At 43.1% G+C, this 20350-nt stretch overlaps 1 protein-coding gene across 4 annotated transcripts in view; it reads left to right on the forward strand.

The window, feature by feature from the left end:
* The window catches only part of CRTC1 (CREB regulated transcription coactivator 1), a 96178-nt gene that overhangs the window by 62268 nt on the left and 13560 nt on the right, over nt 1-20350 (forward strand). For 2 of the 4 annotated variants that reach the window (XM_034422614.3, XM_034422615.3), the window contains exons 4-11: nt 707-768; nt 3381-3475; nt 4985-5070; nt 5949-5992; nt 7617-7837; nt 9664-9800; nt 12083-12337; nt 15505-15606. In XM_034422614.3, the coding sequence (XP_034278505.1) occupies nt 707-768; nt 3381-3475; nt 4985-5070; nt 5949-5992; nt 7617-7837; nt 9664-9800; nt 12083-12337; nt 15505-15606 (1002 nt within the window). The remainder of the gene's footprint in view (nt 1-706; nt 769-3380; nt 3476-4984; nt 5071-5948; nt 5993-7616; nt 7838-9663; nt 9801-12082; nt 12338-15504; nt 15607-20350) is intronic. The other 2 variants (XM_087876230.1, XM_034422616.3) reach the window with 1 other exon arrangement.

A 20350-nucleotide genomic window follows, 5' to 3' on the forward strand; every position in this document is an offset into this window, starting at 1 on the left:
CTCTTTAAAATGGGGTGATTAAATGAAGCTGGGGAGGACGAAGTACAGATTTCTGTTAGTTCAAAACAATTCCTAGGCTAAATAAGCCTGAATTTCAAGGCACTTTGTTCTTTAACCAGTTTTTTATGCTTTTAATGGACATATAAATCGGGGGTGAAATCCAGCAGGTTCTGACAGGTTCTGGAGAACCGGTAGCAGAAATTTTGAGCAGTTCGGAGAACCGGTAGCGGAAATTTTGAGTAGTTTGGAGAACTGGCAAATGCCACCTCTGGCTGGCCCCAGAGTGGGGTGGGAATGGAGATTTTGCAGTATCCCTCCCCTGCCATGCCCACCAAGCCACGCCCACCAAGCCAGACCACACCCACCAAGCCACACCCACAGAACCAGTGGTAAAAAAAAAATTGGATTTCACCTCTTATATAAATAGAGTCAAGTGGCATTGCTCTAGCTGATTCTGCAGCGTTGTCACCTGACTACCTCTGTTTGGTTATAGATCATTATTTTATGTGATCCTGGCTGGTTGGGATCACTAAGAGAACACAACAGTCCTGGTAAAATAATGGCATCACACTAACAGCGAGTCATTATTTGTTTCCAAAAGAAGAGAACTAATAGGGCAAAAAGTGTGGGGGTTTTTTTTAAAAAAAAGATTTCTTGAGAGAAAGAAACATCTAAAAAACATTTCTCCCTTGACTGTCTGATTTACGTGGACAGCTGTCCATATGGTACTGTCTACCTGTCTCCTCCTTCAGATACAAACTGGAGAAGGTATGTATACGATAATTTTGAAATATAAATGTCTAACTTTTCAGTTTACACAGCGATCTCTAAAAGCATATTTTTTACCCAGTAAAGAATATATTACGGTATATATCATATCATCCAAGAAATATTTATTTACCTATCCAATTTGTGCAGCCAACCAAAGTCACTCATTGAGATGGGCAGACATGTAATTCGGATAAAAAAGATTATTTGACAAAACAATTATAATTATTAGCTTAACTGATTAGGTATGTGTCCGTGGGTTTAACTATATGCTCCTTATAGTAAAAATGTTAAAGGCTAGTGGACTGTGAATCCTGGACCATATCTTATTTGATTACATTTACCAATTTACCATTTAAATTTAAATGAGGCATGGCATTAAAAAAGAACCCAGGTTAGGGCTAGTAATGGTTTACTACCACAGTTGAGTAACCACCATAATTAAATCTGGGATTGGAATGTGGGCAGTCTTTCCTAAAGTGTATCTGAAATGGTTCAATCTACTATTCTAAACTTAACTGCATATTCATGACAATTGGTATCTTTCTCCTCACTACTTCTGCTCTCAGGCAAGCTAACAATTAGTATAAATACTTCACATAGTCAAAACAACATTAACAAAACAAATTAAAAACCACAGCAGCAGAATGAAATAATTTTAAAAGCCTAGGAAATTAATCACTCTCTGAACATTCTGTTTCCCTAATATATAATTTGGGGAAAACATTCCAAAGCATTCCAAAGGTAGGACAGGTTGACCCCAGTGGGGTCCTTGGTGCTCACTGAGTTTGGTTGTTTTCTTGCAGAAGTTTCTTTATTTAACTAGGTAACATCTTCAGTGCTAGAAGGGAATGGGGTTTATTCTCTGTTTATATAGTAGTGGCCACATGTTGACCACAGGTTGAATGATCATGGTGGACATCTAATTCAGTCCAGTACTCCAAGCAAATTCTGCAGTTCAGGATTCATTTTCCGTGTCTTCAAAATAGCCTCTGTGGAAATATTTCCATCAGGAAAACCCTCCGCCTTCAATAGCACATCCCTGATTTTTAAACATTTTCCTGGCTTAAGATGCTTCTTTAACTTTCTTCCCAGTAAGGTGCCCCACCTAATTCCACCCGCTGAAGCAATGGAGATTGCTCTACCTTTTTCATCACAATCCTTCACACATTTAAAGACAGTCCTTAAACATTTCTAAGACAGACAAAAAACAGAAACAGCTTCCAAGTTGCAGTCTGCCTTTTTTCTAGAAGGCAAGGAATGGAACTTCAGAAATAACTTCGAGAGTGATATCAGTAGAAGGGCAGCTTTATATGTGTGACTGTGGTCTTTCACGTTGTTGTGGCCCGCCAGCGGCCTGTGCGGATCATGGCTGATCCCGACGAAGAGGAGGCTGGTGTGGTGTCGCGCCAGCAGCCTGCGCAGCCAGCGCTCATGTCGGACAGCGAAGAGGCTGAAGAGGATGTGGTGCCAGAGGCAGAGACTCAGCCAGGGCCTTCAGAACCTCCAGAGGTTCCTTCAAGTGGAGAGAGCGAAGTGGAGGAGCCTCTCCTCAATGCTTGAGCACGCAGGGCTGCCAAAAGGCAGGAGTGGCTGCTCAGGAGGAGGAGGTCTACTCGAGAATAGGGCTTGAGGATAATTGGCCACTCCCTTAGCCTATTTAAGTCGCACGCAGCTAGTGCTTTCTTGATGGAAACAACTCGTATTTATGATCAGAGTATTTTGGTTTATCATATCTTGTTTTCTGGGCTGGTTGCCAACCTTTGCAGGTCTTGTTTATTCTTGCTACTTAATAAATTTGATAAGGACCTCGGAAATCTGGAGCTGGGGCAGAACACACGAACTCTGATCTCAGTGTACATATAATTGTAAAAGTAAGGAGCCACATTTTGAATGTTGCAAGAAAGAGTCAGATTTTGTAAGAAAGAGGGTTGCAATCAAGTTATAAAAGACACTCACATAAATTCACTTAGTATCGCTGACATATATGCATAAAATAGGGACTTTCACAATAGAAATAACATAACCTTTATTGTCACTTTTTTCGGTGAACACAATAGCTCAGCTTAAAAAATAAAATTCTGATGCAGAATCTCAATATGCACACACACACATATGTGTGTGTATGTATGTGTGTATGTATTATAGGCACACATACGTGTGTGTGGATATAATACATATATATATACACCTATATGTACACACACAGACACCACACACACACACACACACACACACACACACACACACACACATACACATGATATGGCAAGATCCTGTTCTTTTTTAACACCCACTTTCCTTCAGCTCCTATGAGTTTGGAATCGACCTCTGCAGTCAGTTTGAATGGCTTGCTGTGCTCACAAAGTTGAAAACGGCCCTTTTAGGTATTCCAATAGTTCGCCATTCGCATTACTTGCATTATGCTTGGATATCAGTTCATGAAGAACCATGGCCATAAACTCTATCCAAAGCAGAGAATATTATAGGAATATGAGGAACGCTTAGCAGCTTGGGAGCTAAATGTTTGCCTTTGGTTTAAAAACGTATACATTGCAAATGCTTTATATACTCGGCTAGTATTTTAACGGTTTCTTCCCCTTTGTCACTAGGACCAATTCTGATTCTGCCCTGCACCAGAGCACAATGACCCCCACTCAGACAGAGCCTTTCTCAGCTGGGTCACAGGATATGCAGCAAAAAAGAGGTGACTAAAAAAAAGTAAAGCAAGCACAATCCAGGAGTTGTGAAAAAAAATAAAGCTGCAAAATTGCCTGTAAACTTCGCTAGAGGCGGGGCGGGGCCGGGGAAGGGGAGGAAGGAATTGAAGAGATGCAGCAAAGATTATGAAATTTCACATTAGAAAAATGTTATCCAGAAGCTGAAGTTATTTTGGCTGTTTGTGTATTTGATGCCGAAGAGGAAGAATCGAGATAGAAATGGACTTGTTGAAAACACTGGAAAGTATGTTAATGCTTATGTTCGTACAAAACGTAGATAATGTACCATATAATGAATCATGACAAATAATAGTTGCATTCCTCTCCCACCCTCCAAATTCTTGCATCTCCAAATAAATCAAATAAATAAACTGAGTTAGATGGACTACTAGTAACGTGACCAAACCCAAGGCAGCTTCCCATACTTCTCTGGTTTTCGGGGATATATGCTGAGAGGATCAGCATCTCTGAACTTTCAGCTATTCTCAAGGTCCATATAATGACATAGATAACCTAATGTCCATCATATCTGAACTTCACACCAAGTTAGTATTGAAGTTGGATTTGGCCTACTATTTGTTTCTTGCTGACAAGTAGCAGCCCTCCTGGACATCTTTTTATATATATATATATATATGTCTTTGGTTATTCGGGTTTTCTCCCACGTAAAATTGGAGGTTTCTTGGCAATGTTTCGACGAAGTCTCATTCGTCATCTTCAGGCTGGTGTCTTCGGCTTCGTGCTTCTAGGAGCAATGTGTGTGATCGCAGCTGTTTCTTCCTTTTAACTGCCAGTGGGGGTGTGAACTGATTGGGTGGGAACTTGGCTGTGTTCTGATTGGTTGGAGGTGTGTTTTGATTGGTTGGAGGTTTGGCTGTGCTCTGATTGGATGGGGGGTTGGCTGTGCTCTGATTGGATGGGTGTGTGTTCTGTTCAGCTGTGTGTGATCTTTCCTTAAGAAGCTTTGAAAAATGCCTTCTGCTGAATGTAACTCTACCTGAGTAACAGCTCCTGATAAGAGTGAATTGAAGTCTTCAGTTCAAGCAATCTTCCCTTCCCACTGTAGCTCTGCACAGCTGTCCACTTGGTTCACATGAGTTTTGAAGAATGGACGGGGCTGTAGACACGCACACAAGCCTTCTCCCAGTTCTGTCCTCACTGTCTTTCTAAAGGGATTTCTGCTTAACATTTGCTTGATAGCGAGGACAATGTTTCCTAATAAAAGCAGAGCCCTCAACTGTGTTGAAGCTGCTTCTTTTGTTTGAATGATGGGGGGAATCTCTTTTGTCCCCTCCCTTCAATATCTGGGGATCAGAAACTGGGAGGTGATGTGGGGGACTCAGCTTGCCTCCACTTTTAGCATGCACAAGAACTATAAAGTTAGAAAGCTCATTGGGAACAAAGGAGATGGGATAGCCCTACGAAGGATCCTCTCTACCCACTTCTCCTCTTTCCCAGGGATTTTCAGAGCACATATATTTTTTCTCACACTGTAGTCTTATTACTGACGGTTCCAGGCATGGAGGAGGATGCATCAGAGACAGAGAAAAATCTTTCAAAACAAGGATGGGATACTAAGAAGGTACTGGCACTAATTTTTGTGGGATATATGAACTACTGACGCCATTGAACTGTCAGAGATAGTAAAGCTTTCTTCTTAGAGTGCAGCACATACATAAAAGTGAAAGGGGCTATTTCAGACTTTAAAGTGAATGGTATGTTTGGTGTATAAACCAGGGCTGAAATACTGTGAACGCTTTTTAATTCTAATTTTCAAGCAGCCAGAAATTGAATTTTGTGTTACTTGATTATAGCATATTCCAACAATTTGACTTTCTGTCACTCTTTTTTTCTCCAGGGAGAGGGGGCAACATAGAAATCCCCCTCTTTCACAGCCCAGCTCCCAAAAAATATTATTTTTATCATCCACCTCTCTCTCCATTCATGGGGAGGCATGTGCAGTAGAATTGTCAGCTGGAGGAGGGGTGGAGTTAAGGGACTGGTTAGCTTGGAATTTCTGCAGGGAAGGAAGTGATAGAGACCCTATCCTACTCTTCTAAATCCTTGGAGTGCATATATGGTTTTTCTCAAGAGAGTGAAGTCAGTCTGGCGAGATTCTTGTAAATAGGGAAGCAGCAATAAAGAAACTTCTCTGATCAGCTGATGGTGTTGTCCTGGTTTCTTGCGCCTGACTGCATGAAAGAGTTGGCTGTTAGTTGGGGAAGGTGGACTAGGAGAATCTCCCAGTTCAGGAGAGACATTTTTCCCCTCAGTAAACAAGTACAGGTGTAGTACAGGTGTCTGGGTTGATCCAGGTGCTTCAGGTAGCAACCTTTGATATAATGACATTTGTTTGTTTGTTTGTTTGTTTGTTTGTTTGTTTGTTTGTTTGTTTGTTTGTTTGTTTGTTTTTGCAGCTGAGTATCTCATGCTGACCTACTCTTCTCTGTTCTCTTTCAGACAGGATCCTCAAGGCCTAAATCTTGTGAAGTTCCAGGAATCAAGTATGTTTAAGGGGAAGGGTATATATTTGGTTTCTGGGTAAATATGAAACCAGCACCATCATTTTGTGAAAACAAATCTCTGTCCTTTTGTGTGTATGTGTTTTTATTAGAGAGGAATAACTGAGAAGTCCAAAGTAATGGCTTGCAATAATTTTAGTAGTTGCTGTCCAATAAGGAGTATCAAGAATAGCAAAGCAAGATCATGCCTCTTGATATTTGGCTTAGCACGTTTTCTGCAATGCATGAATTAACAAACCACAGTTTTTGATGTTACTGCAAGCCATGCTCCCTATTAAATATAGTTGAGGGTTGTTGTTGCATCAAACAGTTCACACTTAATACAGTTCTCTATAATTCAAGTCAACCATTATGGCTTATTGTGATAGAGATAAGATTTGACATTAGGGGTGTGCATAAAATAGGAATTTTGCTTTATTTCAAACCTGAAATAAGTGATTGTGGCCCAGAAGTTCAGCTGAATAGAAACACAGGACATTTTAATTGATAGGAGTTTTGGCTAAAAAAACTCTCCATAACTTAAAAGACTTCTTATGGGATAAATATGTTCTGGGTTTTAAATTGTACTCAGGACACATCTTGTTTGTAGAAACCCTCCAATTTCTGTAATAGGCGCTTAGCTTGAATAGGTTCTTTGAAAAATCTTTAAAAGTGATTATCATTTTCTAGAAAATTATTTTTAATTACCTATCTTTTTACACTCCATTGTATTGGATAGCTAACTTCTGTTTAGATGGTGGTTGTTTATAAGTGCTGTCTTGAAGAAAAGCCTTACTTTTTGCAAGACAGGAGGATGCGGTAGATTAAATTGTCATGATCCAGATTCCAGGCAGGAATTATCACCCTGTTTATCCCAAAAGTGCTTTTTTCCCCCAAGAGGCAACTAGACTTTCTTGTTTATAAGAGCTGTGGTGGCGCAGTGGTTAGAGTGCAGTACTGCAGGCTACTTCTGCTGACTGCTGGCTGCCTGCAATTTGACAGTTCGAATCTAACCAGGCTCAAGGTTGACTCAGCCTTCCATCCTTCCAAGGTTGGTAAAATGAGGACCCAGATTGTTGGGGGCAACAGGCTGACTCGGCAAACCGCTTAGAGAGGGCTGTAAAATACTGTGAAGCAGTATATAAGTCTAAGTGCTGTTGCTATTTTTCTTTGAAGACATTTCACTTCTCATCCAAGAAGCTTCTTCAGCTCTGACTGGATGGTGAGGAATGGAAGGATTTATGCTCCTTGCAGACAACTGGTCATTTGCATTATTTTAGCGAGTCATTTGAGGCCACCTGGAGGTTTATTTTTTAACCACTTGCTAAAAGAATGCAAAGGACCAGCTGTTTACAAGGAGTATAAATCCTTCCATTCCCCACCATCCAGTCAGAGCTGAAGAAGCTTCTTGGATGAGAAGTGCAACGTCTTCAAAAAAAAACAAGGAAGTCCACTCGCCGCTTGCGGGGGGGGGGGGGGGGAAGCACCTTTGGGACAAGCATGACCTGGATAACTGAGAATCTCCATAGACAATCATCCTGTTTACTTCTGTGAATTCCAATAAATCAGGCGGCCTTGGCCTCCATTTAACAAAGTATCCTCTTCTCTGTCTTTGTCATAAATGCAGCATATTTCCGTCAGCTGACCAAGAAAACACTACTGCCCTTATCCCTGCGGCTCACAACACAGGGGGCTCACTGCCAGACCTGACAAATATCCACTTCCCTTCTCCTCTCCCAACACCACTCGACCCAGAAGAGTCCACTTTTCCCTCCTTGAGCAGTTCCAACAGCACCGGGAACCTCACTGCCAATCTGACGCACATGGGGATCAGCACAGCCAATCAGGGTAAGGCCTTTGCATGCGTGTACAAATGCCTCCTAGCACGACAGCTTCTTGCAGTCTTGTCCAGGATATTTATTTTCAGCCAGGCGGGACTGTTTTCTTAGTGACGACAGCACTGGGGGGAAAAGTGACTTACGACTGGTCCTCATACTTACAACCATCGCAGCAGTCTCACAGCTCCGTGACCAAAATTTGGGCACATGGCGCATGTATTTACACCAGCTGCAGAATCCTGGGATCAGGCAATCATCATTTGCAACTTTCTCAGTTGGGGTTTGACAAGCACAGTCAAGGGGGTGGGGGGTGGGAGAGAGCTGGATTTGCTTAACAATCGTGTGATTCACTTAACTGAAGTGATTAACAGCGGTGGCCAAAAGGTTGTAAAATCGGGCACAAGTCACTTAACAACCACTTTGCATAGCAACAGAAATTCTGGTCCCAATTGTGATCGTAAATTCAGAACGACCTCCTTTAGATTTTTTTAATCTCATCTTTTTTATTTTTATAAATTTATTTTTATTTATTTATTTTTATAAATAACTCAAGGCATGAACATACCTAATATTAAATACTACAGCCATTCCCAGCCTGAAACCCTCCAGATTTGTTTGACTGATTTCTTATTCGGCATGCTGCCTGATAATAATAAGTGGTGTGGTGGCCTAGTGGTGGAGCTCTCACCTCACAAATCAGGAAGCTGTAGGTTCGATCCTAGGTAGAGGCAGATATTTCTCTCTCTGGGCACGATGAGAATATATCTGCTGAATATAACTCCGCATTGGTGACAGGAAGGGCATCCGGCCAGTAAATACTCAGCTCCATTCAGTTGCCCTGACTCCACCCCGCAAGGGATTAAAAGAAGATGCTGCTGCCTGATAATCATTGATATTTTAATGTACAGTAGCTCTGGAGAATACCAGTTTGGGGAAGAGTGATTTAGCAGAGAGATTTTATTAATTTATTAAATGTATATGCTGGTCATCTCACTAATCAAGCGACTCTAGAGATGGGAGGAGGAGCAAAACTCAGATCCTCCTTCCTTTGAAACATTCGATCCAATCCCGATGACATTTTCAGAAGCTGTTTTTCAGCTTGTTTTGTGAGCTCCTGGAGAAAAGATGTGATAGAAATATTAATGGTATTCTGACTCAGCCACATAAGAACAGAGGTAGCCCTCGACTTTCAACAACAATTGAGCCCAAAATTTCTGTCGCTAAGCGAGACATTTGTTAAGTGAATTTTGCTCAGTTTCTGAACTTTCTTCCCACCGTTGTTAAATGACTCACTGCAGTTGTTAAATCGGTAACCCAGTTGTTAAGTGAATGTGGCTTCCCCATTAACTTTAACCTGGTCAGAAGGTCGCTAAAGATGATCACATGATCCCAGGACACTGCAACTAGGGCAGGGGTGTCAAATTCAAGGCTTGCGGGCCTGATTCGGCAAAGGTTAGCAAAGGACCGGCCCGTTGTGCCTGACAGCCAAAACGGGGCGCACAGCCCCCGCTGCATGTGCCCCCCCACCCTGTTTGGCCAGCAGGGTGCTACAGGAGGCATCTGTCCTGTTCCCCCCCTCCCCTGCCGGCCCGCGAAGAACTACAACACTGATCCACCCCTTGAAGAAATCCAGTTTGACACCCCTGGACTGGGGGGGGTGCTGCAGTGGTCATAAGCATGAAAAACAATCATAAGTCACTTATTTAGCACTGTTGTAACTTTGAATGGTCATTAAATGAACTATTGTAAGTCAAGGACTACCTGTAGTTTTGAAAATCCATCTGGAAAATCCCTCTTAATCTTATTCCTCCTTCTAATTTTCTCTGTCGGGGACAGGAATGACAACAACGTCAGCTTCTTCCCAGCAACACCGGCAGCCAACCGTCAGTCCCCTCTCACTGAACACAGATTCAAGGAGAAGCCAATCCCAGCAAGTGTCTCCTACGCTTTCACCCCTTTCACCGATTACTCAGGTACAAGAGGGAATTCTCCAAGGGGGCCTTGAAAGCTGTTGCATAATAACATCCTAGACCCGTGATGGCGAACCTATGGCATGGGTGCCACAGGTGGCACGTGGAGCCATATCGGTGGGCACGCGAGCTCAGCTCCAGCATGCATGTGTGCGCTGGCCAGTTTGATTTTCGGGCCTTCTGGGCCCACCAGAAGTCAGGAAACATGCTGTTTCCAGCCTCCAGAGGGCCTCTAGGAAGGGTGGGGAAGGCTGTTTTTGCCCTCCCCAGGCTCCTAGAAAGGCTCTGGAGCCTCGGGAGAGTGAAAAATGGGCCTACTGAGCCCATCGTGCCATCATGTGCCAAAATCAGGGGGAGCATGAGGGGGGGTGGGGCACATAGAATTATGGATGTGGGCACACGTCTGTGTCCCCCCCCCCCGCCGCTTTTGGCACGCGATGGCAAAAAGGTTAGCCATCACTGTCCTAGACCCAATCCGTAATGAATGCTCCAAACTGGGAGCTTTTACCGGTATAGCAACTCTGATAATAATGTTGCTTCAATTTGTAATTTTCCCTTCAATTGTAGATTTGGTGGTTTTGGGAAGGATAAGCCAGTTATAATTCCATGTTGGTGCTTTGATTGAGGTTATTTCGCCATATCCAGGTGGAATGCCAAACCACGATGGGCAAAATCCAGATTTTGGATTTCATCAACCATCATAAGAGTTGCCTTCCAAAATGTCAGCCTCTGGTTATCTTTGCACTGACCCATTTTAAATGTACCTTGGGGGGTGGAGGGGTGGGGTGTGTGGAATGAGAAATTCTATTTGCAGGCAGTAAGAAATTAATTATTTAATTAGAAATCAATGTGCTCAATGCGTTGACTCATCAACTGAACTCAGCTACAGTGATTGAATCAAAATGTGTAGCAAGCAAATCAAATAATAAATTTGTTAGTCATACTTAGAGCTTAGCATGCTCTGTGAATCCCAGGATTGGCCTGCAAGTCATGGTTTACAGCTCAAATTGTGTTAGCCAAGCAAATTGTAGTTAATCCATAGTTAGTAAACTATTGATAGAAGAGAATATTTATAGCTCAAGGTTGAACTGTGGGGTCCTTAGTGCTCTCAGAGGTTTTTTTTTTTTTTTTTTTTTTTTTTTGCTTTAATTTATATGCCGCCCTTCTCCGGAGACTCAGGGTGGCTTACAATGCATTAAGCAATAGCCTTCATACTTTTGTATATTTATACAAAGTCAGTTTATTGCCCCCACAAACTGGGTCCTCATTTTACCCACCTTAGAAAGGATGGAAGGCTGAGTCAACCTTGAGCCTGGTGAGATTCGAACTTGCAGTAATTGCAGGCAGCTGGTGTTAATCACAATGCTTTAGTCCACTGTACTACAGGCTCTTGATGTTTCATTACCCAACAAAGTAACATCAGCATAGTGATGATGTTCCCTAGTTGGGTAATGAAACACCTGCAAGAAAACAACCAACCTCCGGGAGCACTTAATAAACCCCTTTAATAAACTATGGTTAAATAAACCATTGCACAGTGTTGTGTGTGGGTGTAGGGCAACTCAGCATGGCCAATTCACCGCAGCCAACTCACTACGGTCAACTTGCTGCGGGACAACTTGTCACAGCCAACTCAGTGTGGGACAATTCACTGCAGGACAAGAGTTCCACTAATATCGAAGTTATGGTAGAATAGGATCATTAAAGAAAGGATGCAAAAGGTGGGACAAAATGAAATGTGAATGACAAGAAAGTAAAATGTTTTTAAAAACATTTTAAATTCTTTTAAATTGAATTGTTGAATTGCGTGCACACCAGTGGTGGGATCCTTCCGGTTTAACAACCAGTTCGGTGATCACGCGCTTCGCAGTTGAACAAAAAATCACCTTCCGCATTAGTGCTAGGGAATTAAAACAGCTGAGGCGCGGCAATCTGCTCTGCCGTGCTAATCAGCTGCGAAGATAAAGGTAATTAAAGCGCAGGGGCCGGCGGGTGGGCCCAGCTGATCGTCGGAGTAAACCGGTTTGCTCCCAGCTGATTGTCGGAGCTACCGGTTCTCCCAAATTGATCCTAACTGGTAAAATCCCACCGCTGGTGCACACTTATTCCATAAATACGTCCATAGAGCCTAGGAAATGCTAAAAAGCCAGGTTGTTAAAACAGGAACATTCCTGCCTCCCCCACAAGTTTAGCATAATAGAGTTGAGTGCTTCCTTCTGAAGCCTTCATCCCAAGAAATCTGATTCCACTGCACTGATGTCCTTTTCTGTCCTTTTCTCCTTCAGGCTGTGGCGTTGGACGCTCTCTCCATGGAACAGCAGCTTCCCCCCTACCCGTTCTTCACCCAGACAAGTGCGCAGCAGCAGCAGCCACAGACCCAAGTGGCGAGCGCTTTACCACCCAACGCTTCTCTGATGCAGACCTCCGGCTTGCAGCGAGGCGTTCAGCTCCCCCCGCTCTCGGTCTCTATCCCTTCCACAATCCCACAGTCTCCTCCGGGCAGCCAAACCCAGACTTCCATGGGGATAGACATCAATTCGGTAAGTTTGATTGGGAAGAGGAGTTGGGACCTCCAGCTTCCTAGACATCTCAGACAAAAGCATAGGAAACAAGAAGTGGCTTGGTCAGAGCTTTTCTGCTTCCTGAAAAGTGTACGGTTTGGAATACGTTGAGACTGCAATTGAAAACTGCACAGAAATATGTGGTCTGTTGCCAGTCCTCCCTCATTGCCTCTGGAAAACGTAGTCCTCCAAGTACCATAGGGACTTCTGTGAAGGGACTGGATTACAAAGCTTATCAGAGATAAATGCGGTTCTCAAAAGCCTTGGGTAGAGACTGAGTTTTTGAATAATTTTGAGATAGTTTCCACCTGGAGGGAAATCAATACCTCCCCACAAGTTGAGATAGACTCTTGATGACCACGCAGATATCTCCATATTAAGTTGTTCTTGGCAACAACATAGAAATGGTTTGTCTGGGCCATCTTCCAGAATATTTTTTTCAGTCATCCATTGTGTAGACTCAGTTACAACGGCAGTGAGTGCAATGTGGGAAATGCCAAAGGGTCAGGTTAGAGGTAGATCATCCTGGAGAAAATCGTATCTGTGTGGTTGCTAAGAGTTGACAACATCTTAAATGCATGTAATCAATCAAGATCACTACAATCTAAAACTTGGTCTCCTGCCCAAGGAGGTCAACCAGGTGCTGCCATCTGTGAGGGAGGTCTGCTCCTTCACGCCAGTCCAACAACTACGGAGTGATTTGACATTTTTCCCTTTTTTTAATGCTTCCCGGAGGAAAATAGAAAACAACACCTCACCTGCAATCTCACCTATAACTCCTCCAGCTGGGCTTCATAGAGGTCTAATTTATAAATGGACACAACTTCACAAGATTACGGCTATGTTTTTTCATTCATTTTTCATGCCAGGTGCCTGAAAATGTATCCATCCCTTAACTTGTGGCTGGTCACGGCAGTTCCCCTAAAAAGCTCAAGCCATGAGTCCCCCCAACCATAATCCTTTCCATGCCTCTCCTTTTGCTCGCAGCCAGTCCCCCAGTCTGGATTCAGAGAGCCTTAGAGCCAGGTGAGATCAGTGCCCAGCCATAACGAAAATTTCTCTTGGGTTTGAGTCATCTAAGTCCAGTATTTCTCAATCTTAGCCACTTGAAGATGCGTGGACTTCAACTTCCAGAATTCCCCAACCAGTGTGCTGGCTGAGGAATCCTGGGGGTTGAAGGCCAAGCATCTTCAAGTGTCCAGGTTTGATATACATTGATCTAGCTAGTTAGAACCTTCAGTGCCTATTAACTCCAAGCAGATTGTAGCTTTCTTTTAATCTGTCACATATAGGTAACCATCTTTTAACTGGGATGGATGATTGCATCCCTCTTCCCCATTTTCTGCAGACTCCCCCCCCCCCGCCCCCACTTCTGTATGTTGCAAGGAGTTTGGAAATTTTCATTTTAGGTTAATTGTGGCTTAACAGCTAATCCTCGAACCACATTGAATGGTTTGAAATGAGCCTTCAAGCCATGGTTTATGGTACAATTGTGTTTCCCCAGGAAAAACATGCCTCACATTAACCACACCTGTTCAGCTTAATTGTGTCCTAACCTGCAAAATCATTAAGATCAAAAGTCATAGTTGGCTGGGGAATTCCAGGCAGCTGAAGTCCACAAGTCTTAAAAGTTGTCAAGGCCGGACATCCCTGACTTAGAGTGTGGCTTTCACTCAGAATAAATTTCCCCTGCAGTAAGCAATGGCTTTTCATGATGTTTAGACCCAACCACTAGCCAAGGTACCAGTGATTTCAGGGCTGTGTGACAAAATGCTGTCTCTCTATTTCTCTGCCTTCCATGTTCTAGCATTAGGTATGCCTGGTGGCTTTTTTTTTTTTAAAAAAAGAAAAGACTATTTCTGTGGCACTGGCTGTCCTAAACACTTCGCCAGTTTGCACTGCTGTGCCTGTTCTGCATCTCACACGGTGTGTGTGTGTGTGTGTGTGTGTGTGTGTGTGTGTGTGTGTGTAGGCTGGCCTTCTGCACACTTTATGAATCCTTCACAATTCTCCAGGAGTCTGTGTGAGTTTTCCAAGCAGCCTATCTTTGCAGTAGGCTTGCTTCCTGGTGTTAAAGCTGAATCTGTCAGCAAGCTAAAGCAAGCCGTCCTTCGGATAAATTTTAATACCCCCATGTAGAATTGAAATGTTTTTGGTCCCACTCTTTGGAGAAGGAGGAGGCGCCTTCTCTTTTATTAGGTGGCACCTTCTCCACCTAATAAATCTTTACAAATTCACACAGAAGCATGAGAACGCATGCGAGTTCTATAACCTTTTCCACAGGCGCCTCTGAAAAAGAATTTGTGCAAGTTGATGTGTTCCACCTTATGGGCTGCACAGGTAGGAAAGGAACACGAAAGTTGAAGTAGAGGGTTCCCCCCCCCACCTCCAAGTTGAGGTTTCAGAGTATTGTGGTTACTCAATCCCCCCCCAAAGCTGGGAGAAACAACTCAAAACAGGCAACCGGAATCATCCTGGGTTGTAACAGAATCCCTTTTCAGTCTGTGGAGATTCTCAGTCATCCAGGTCATTGTTGTCTCAAAGGTGCTTTTTCAAAAGGCAATTGGGCTGTTTTTCCTTGAGGAAGAAGACGACGACTTTTTGCTCCCCATCCAAGAAGCCTCATCGGTTCTGGAAGAATGGTGGAGGCAATGGAAGGATTAGGTCTGACAGGATTTGGGGGGTGGGGGTGGGGTTGGAAGGTTCACATTTCTTTGCAGTCATCTGGTTGTTAGCACTCTCCCTGAGAGCTCTTGGGGCTTTTTTCGGTGCCCTCAGGGTGACCTGTATCAGAGTGCAAATAGGGAAAACCTTCTCAGAACTGCTGAAAAGACTGCATTGCAAACGCTTCTAGGATGAGAAGTGGAACGTCTTCTCCTTCCTCAAGGAAAAAAACCAATTCAGCTGCCTTTTGAAAAAAGCACCTTTGAGAGAAGAAGCCCCTTTTTTAGGTTCATGACTTCTCCGAGCATTGTTGAACCGTACTGTGTGCTGCTGAATTCATCCAGGACTATTCTTGCCTTCTGTTCTCTTCTCATTTTCCTCCCTTCCCCCCCCCTTTCCCCCACCTGTACATGAAAGAAACCTGTGTTTTCTCTCCCTCTCCCCCTGCTCCCCACAGTCTCTAACACTGTGTCCTTCTGTAGGGCTCACTCCAGCAGTACCGCAGCAATGCTGGCTCCCCAGCCAACCAGTCTCCCACTTCTCCTGTCTCCAATCAAGCTTTCTCTCCTGGCAGCTCCCCTCAAGTAAGGGACTGTATGCTTCTAAGGCCTTTGGGTTCCATGCTTCTCATATATTTTCTTCCCTCTTCTTAACTTTTTTTTTTTGTTGTTTTCTCATCCAGCTTTTCAAAATGGTTTCAAAAATAACGCTCCATCAAGTTGGGTGGGTTGCGTTAAAGGACTTTGGGGAATTCCTTCTTGCTAAAATCTGATGCCACCTGAACCTGACCTGTTCTTCCCATACTAATGTCTGCCTCCTCGTGTTAATTATCTTTCGAATGTTGCCCTTCTCTAACAAGTTACGATGCTATTCTTGGCTCAAAAAGCAGGCCGAAATGTATCGCACGTGCAGAATTAAAGTATGTTTTTAATGCATTTTATTTATTTCAATTTTTTTGGGGGGGGTGGACTGCCCAACTCTGGTGAACTCTGGGCGGTCTACGAAATACATTGACAGATGCATATTGAAGGGGGGGGATATATGGGAAAGTATGGATCGGTGTGATTTTTTGTGCTTTTTGAATCTTTAAAATATTTACAGAACAAACATGTAGCAGAATTGTGCCACTGTATAAGCCAAGTCTCCTTGTTGAATTTTGTCTATTTTCTCTAGTACTTTTATGTGATGAATATTTGTTTCTTTTGTGAACCACAAAGTACAGCACCAACTTTAATTTAGATAGCTTTTTAAAAAAAGAATATGTTCGTAGAAGAAATTAGAGCACTGTTTCTCAACACAGACAGCTTGAAGATGTGTGGATTTCAACTCCCAGAATTCCCCAACCAGCCATGCTGGTTAGGGAATTCTGGGAGTTGAAGTTCACACATCTTCAATCAGCCAACCTTGATCAAATGTAAGTTCAAATACCAATAGCTATTAGGACAGTAATGGGGATAAGTCCCCATATTTAGAGGTGGACTACTTTTGAATATACCAGGGAGCATGTAAATACCTGGAACAATAGAAATTTATTGAAAGCTATAATGAAAGCTACAATAAAACAGGGCATACTGGACATCAGATTGTGGGGATAAACCAGATTCCTGGTTTATGGGCTTCTTGATTGATCCTGTTAGAAACATCAGTTGTGATGGACTTTTGATTGAAAAAAAGAAATTGACCAAAGGTAAAATATTTAAGAAAAGTACAAGATTCTTAACTTAGAAAAACGCATGGGTATGGGATGAGAATATACTGTAGGTAGTCCTTGACTTGCAACCACGATCGAGACCAGAATCTCTGTTGTTAAGCAAGGTGGTTGTTAAGGTTGTAAATAATGATCACAGGACCCCAGGACATTGCATCCATTGTAAATACATGCCAGACACCAAGCAACCCAATTTTAATCATGTGATTGTAGGGATACTCCGTCAGTTTGCAAATGTGAGGACTGTTTCTTAGTCACATTTTTCAGTGCCGTTTTAACTTTGAATACTCACTTTAAATAATGGTTCACAGTTGAAGACTACCTATAGTATTTATGGGAATTGTTTTGGAATAATAGAGGGTCACAAGCTGAATACGAGCCAACGATAGGACGGGGCTGCAAATAAGGCAAATGTTCCATGGAAGCATAATTTCCAAATCGTTGGAAGGAATCATTCTTCTCATTCTGTTCTGACCCAGTTCAGAGAAGAGTAATTAGAACAATTGGGTAATTAGAAATTCAGGTTTAAATTAAATGCCACACAGAATGTTCTCATTGCAGAATGGAAGACTCAGAATAATAAATTTAAGTTCAAGAAGGAAGGTTCTTCTTTATTTATTATCCCTCCTTCAATATATATATATATATATATATGTGTGTGTGTGTGTGTGTGTGTGTGTGTGTGTGTGTGTGTGTGTGTTTTCTGAGGTTTTCGCGGGTGTTTTTATGTAGGTCTTTGGTTTTTCGGGTTTTCTCCCGCGTAAAATTGGAAGTGTCTTGGCGACGTTTCGACGAAGTCTCATTCGTCATCTTCAGGCTGGTGTTTTCAGCTTCGTGCCACGAAGCCGAAAACACCAGCCTGAAGATGACGAATGAGACTTCGTCGAAACGTCGCCAAGACACTTCCAATTTTACGCGGGAGAAAACCCGAATAACCAAAGACCTACATCTATCTATCTATCTATCTATCTATCTATCTATCTATCTATCTATCTATCTATCTATCTATCTTTATAAACAACTCGAGGGCGAACCTATTTAGTACCCGTCCCTCCTCCTATTTTCCCCCACAACAACTGAATGTTACAGAAAAAAAATCCACATAATAAGAACAGTTTAATAATGGGACAAATTACACAAGAGACACAGGGGCTGCTTTTTATTGTCTATATTATTCAGAGGGTTGGACTCAATAACCTAATTAATCCCTTCCAGCTCTGTGATTTTCTTTTTTGCCCACTTGGGATTATATCGATACCCTTGACAGTTTGTGTGGCACAGTTAAAAAGAAATAATGGCCCAGTCAACTACATACACACACAGATCTCTCTCTCTCTCTCTCTCTCTCTCTCTCTCTCTCTCTCTCTCTCTCTCTCTCTCTCTCTCTCTCTCCCCCCCCCTCCCTCCCTCCCTCTTTCCCTCTCCCCTCCCTCTCTCCCTATACACACACGCATCAGTTCATTTAGTGACCGTTCAAAGTTATACCACCACTGAATAAATTTGGGGCTCAATTGTGGATTTAAGTCAAGGACTCGACTACCTGTGTGTGTGTGTGTGTGTGTGTGTGTGGCGAGAGAGAGGGAGGAGAGAGACTCTTGAAGGACTCTGCCTGCCTTGCACAATGCTAGTGGTGTCAAGGCATAGAGACCCTTTAAAGTTGCATAGGCCTTGTGGTCCTAGGCTCGGATGAAGGACTGAGCTGCATTCAAAGTCAATTTCCTCCTCTTTCCCTGACAAAGCAGTGATGCTGTCGTGCACCTCTTGGTTTTCTTACAGCGGTTTGTTCAGCCAGTTTGTATTAAATGGGGAAGAGGAAAACTGTTGACCGAGCAAAGCCTTCTCCAATTTGCCCAACGCGCTTTGCAAAGGCAGCAAAGGGACTCATCTTGGATCCTGAAGTGCTGAACCAGTGAAAAACTTCCCGGTTTTAATATCTTTGGAGCAGCTTTTGCTGCCGGTAGTTATTAAAACTGCATTTATGATTCCGTGGGGGGAAATTTATATAAATTCTACATCTATTCTTGCTGATCTACTGAGCCGGTTGAAAGCATTTATAACATGGTTTTGCATCATTGCTCAGTCATAAAAAACGGAATGTTTTCCAGTAGCTGGGAAGAGAGCAGGATCTTAGCTGGTAAAATTATAATCTAGCAGATTCTAAAAACATTCTATTTCCCAACACAGTGGAGTAGCTAGGTGGTGTTTCTCTTTTTTCATAAGAAGGATAGTAATCTAGGAATCTTCGTGAGTGATTTCCAGTGTGCTGTTAACTCAATTTGTATATTCCTGAGATTGTGCAACAGGCCCACATAAAGGTGCAGCTTCTTTAAGAAGATGCTGAGAGCCATAAGGTGCATTCCTACAGCTCAGTGTTTCTCAACCTTGGAAGCTTGAAGATGGGTGGACTTCAACTCCCAGAATCCCCCAGCCAGCGCTGCTGGCTGGGGAATTCTGGGAGCTGAAGTCCACCCATCTTCAAGCTACCAAGGTTGAGAAACACTGCTATAGCTGCTCTGATGCATTTCTAGATTTGGATTCAAAACTCTGCACTTCCCTTTCGCTGAACAAGCAACCTTTCCACGCAAAAGGGGGCCACGAGATCCCTGGATGCTGCAACGGTCATAAGGATGAACCAAGTTGCCGAGCGTCTGAATTTTGATCACATGATCACGGGGATGTTGCAGCGGTTGTGTGTGTGTGTGAAAAATGGTGTCACGAGTCAGTTTTTTTCCAGTGCCGTTGTAACTTTGAACGGTCACTGAACAAACTGTTGTAAGTCAAGGACTACCTGTAGCTGTTCTGAAACTATATCCAGCGTTGGGGGTGCTGTTTCCAGTGTCTGTGACTTGGAATATTGAAGGCTTATCAGATTTTTGTCAACCGGAAGAGCAAATAAACAGATCGTCCTCAACTTACAATCGTAATTGGGGCCAGAATTTCTGTTGCTAAGTAAGGCACGTATTAAGTGCTCTTTTAATGACCTTTTTTTTTTTTTTGGCCATTGTTGTTAAGCACATCGCTGTAGCCTCCCCTATTAACTTTGGTTGTCAGAAGCCGGCCGGAGAGGTCACAAATAGGCAGTCACATGACCCCGGGTAGTGCAACCATCCTAAACACACACAGGTTGATCACGTGTCCGTGAGGATGCCGCAATGGTTTTAAATGTGAGAAATGGTGGTTGTAAGTCACTTTTTCCAATGCTGTTGTAACATCAAACAGTTGCTAAAAGAACAGTTGTAAATCGAGGATTACCTGTATTAGCATCGAAAAACAAACAAATGCATTCTTTCGTGAGCTCCAGAATTCAGCATGCCATAATGTCATTAAGGAGTGGCAGCCTCACTGTCGAACTGCCAGTCTCTCCTGGCAGGGTCTGCATTTGGCTCCAGAGGGCACGTCATCAGGTACTTCTCTGGGTGCCTGGCTAGGCAATGCAGGCAGGGAGAATTGCAACTCTAGCAATTTTTACCTTTAACATTTGGATCTTTTAAATCTTGCAGTGGTGTGAACTGGCTGAGGTTGTCTGATGTACAGTAGCGACAGCCATGCTTTTGAGACGGCACTTTGCTTTCTTTTAGGCTACAGAATCAGAATAGAGCTGGAAGGGACCTTGGAGGTCT

Source organism: Pantherophis guttatus, chromosome 1 (genome assembly GCF_059756535.1).
Source record: "Pantherophis guttatus breed Tessera chromosome 1, ASM5975653v1, whole genome shotgun sequence".
NCBI lineage: Eukaryota > Metazoa > Chordata > Lepidosauria > Squamata > Colubridae > Pantherophis > Pantherophis guttatus.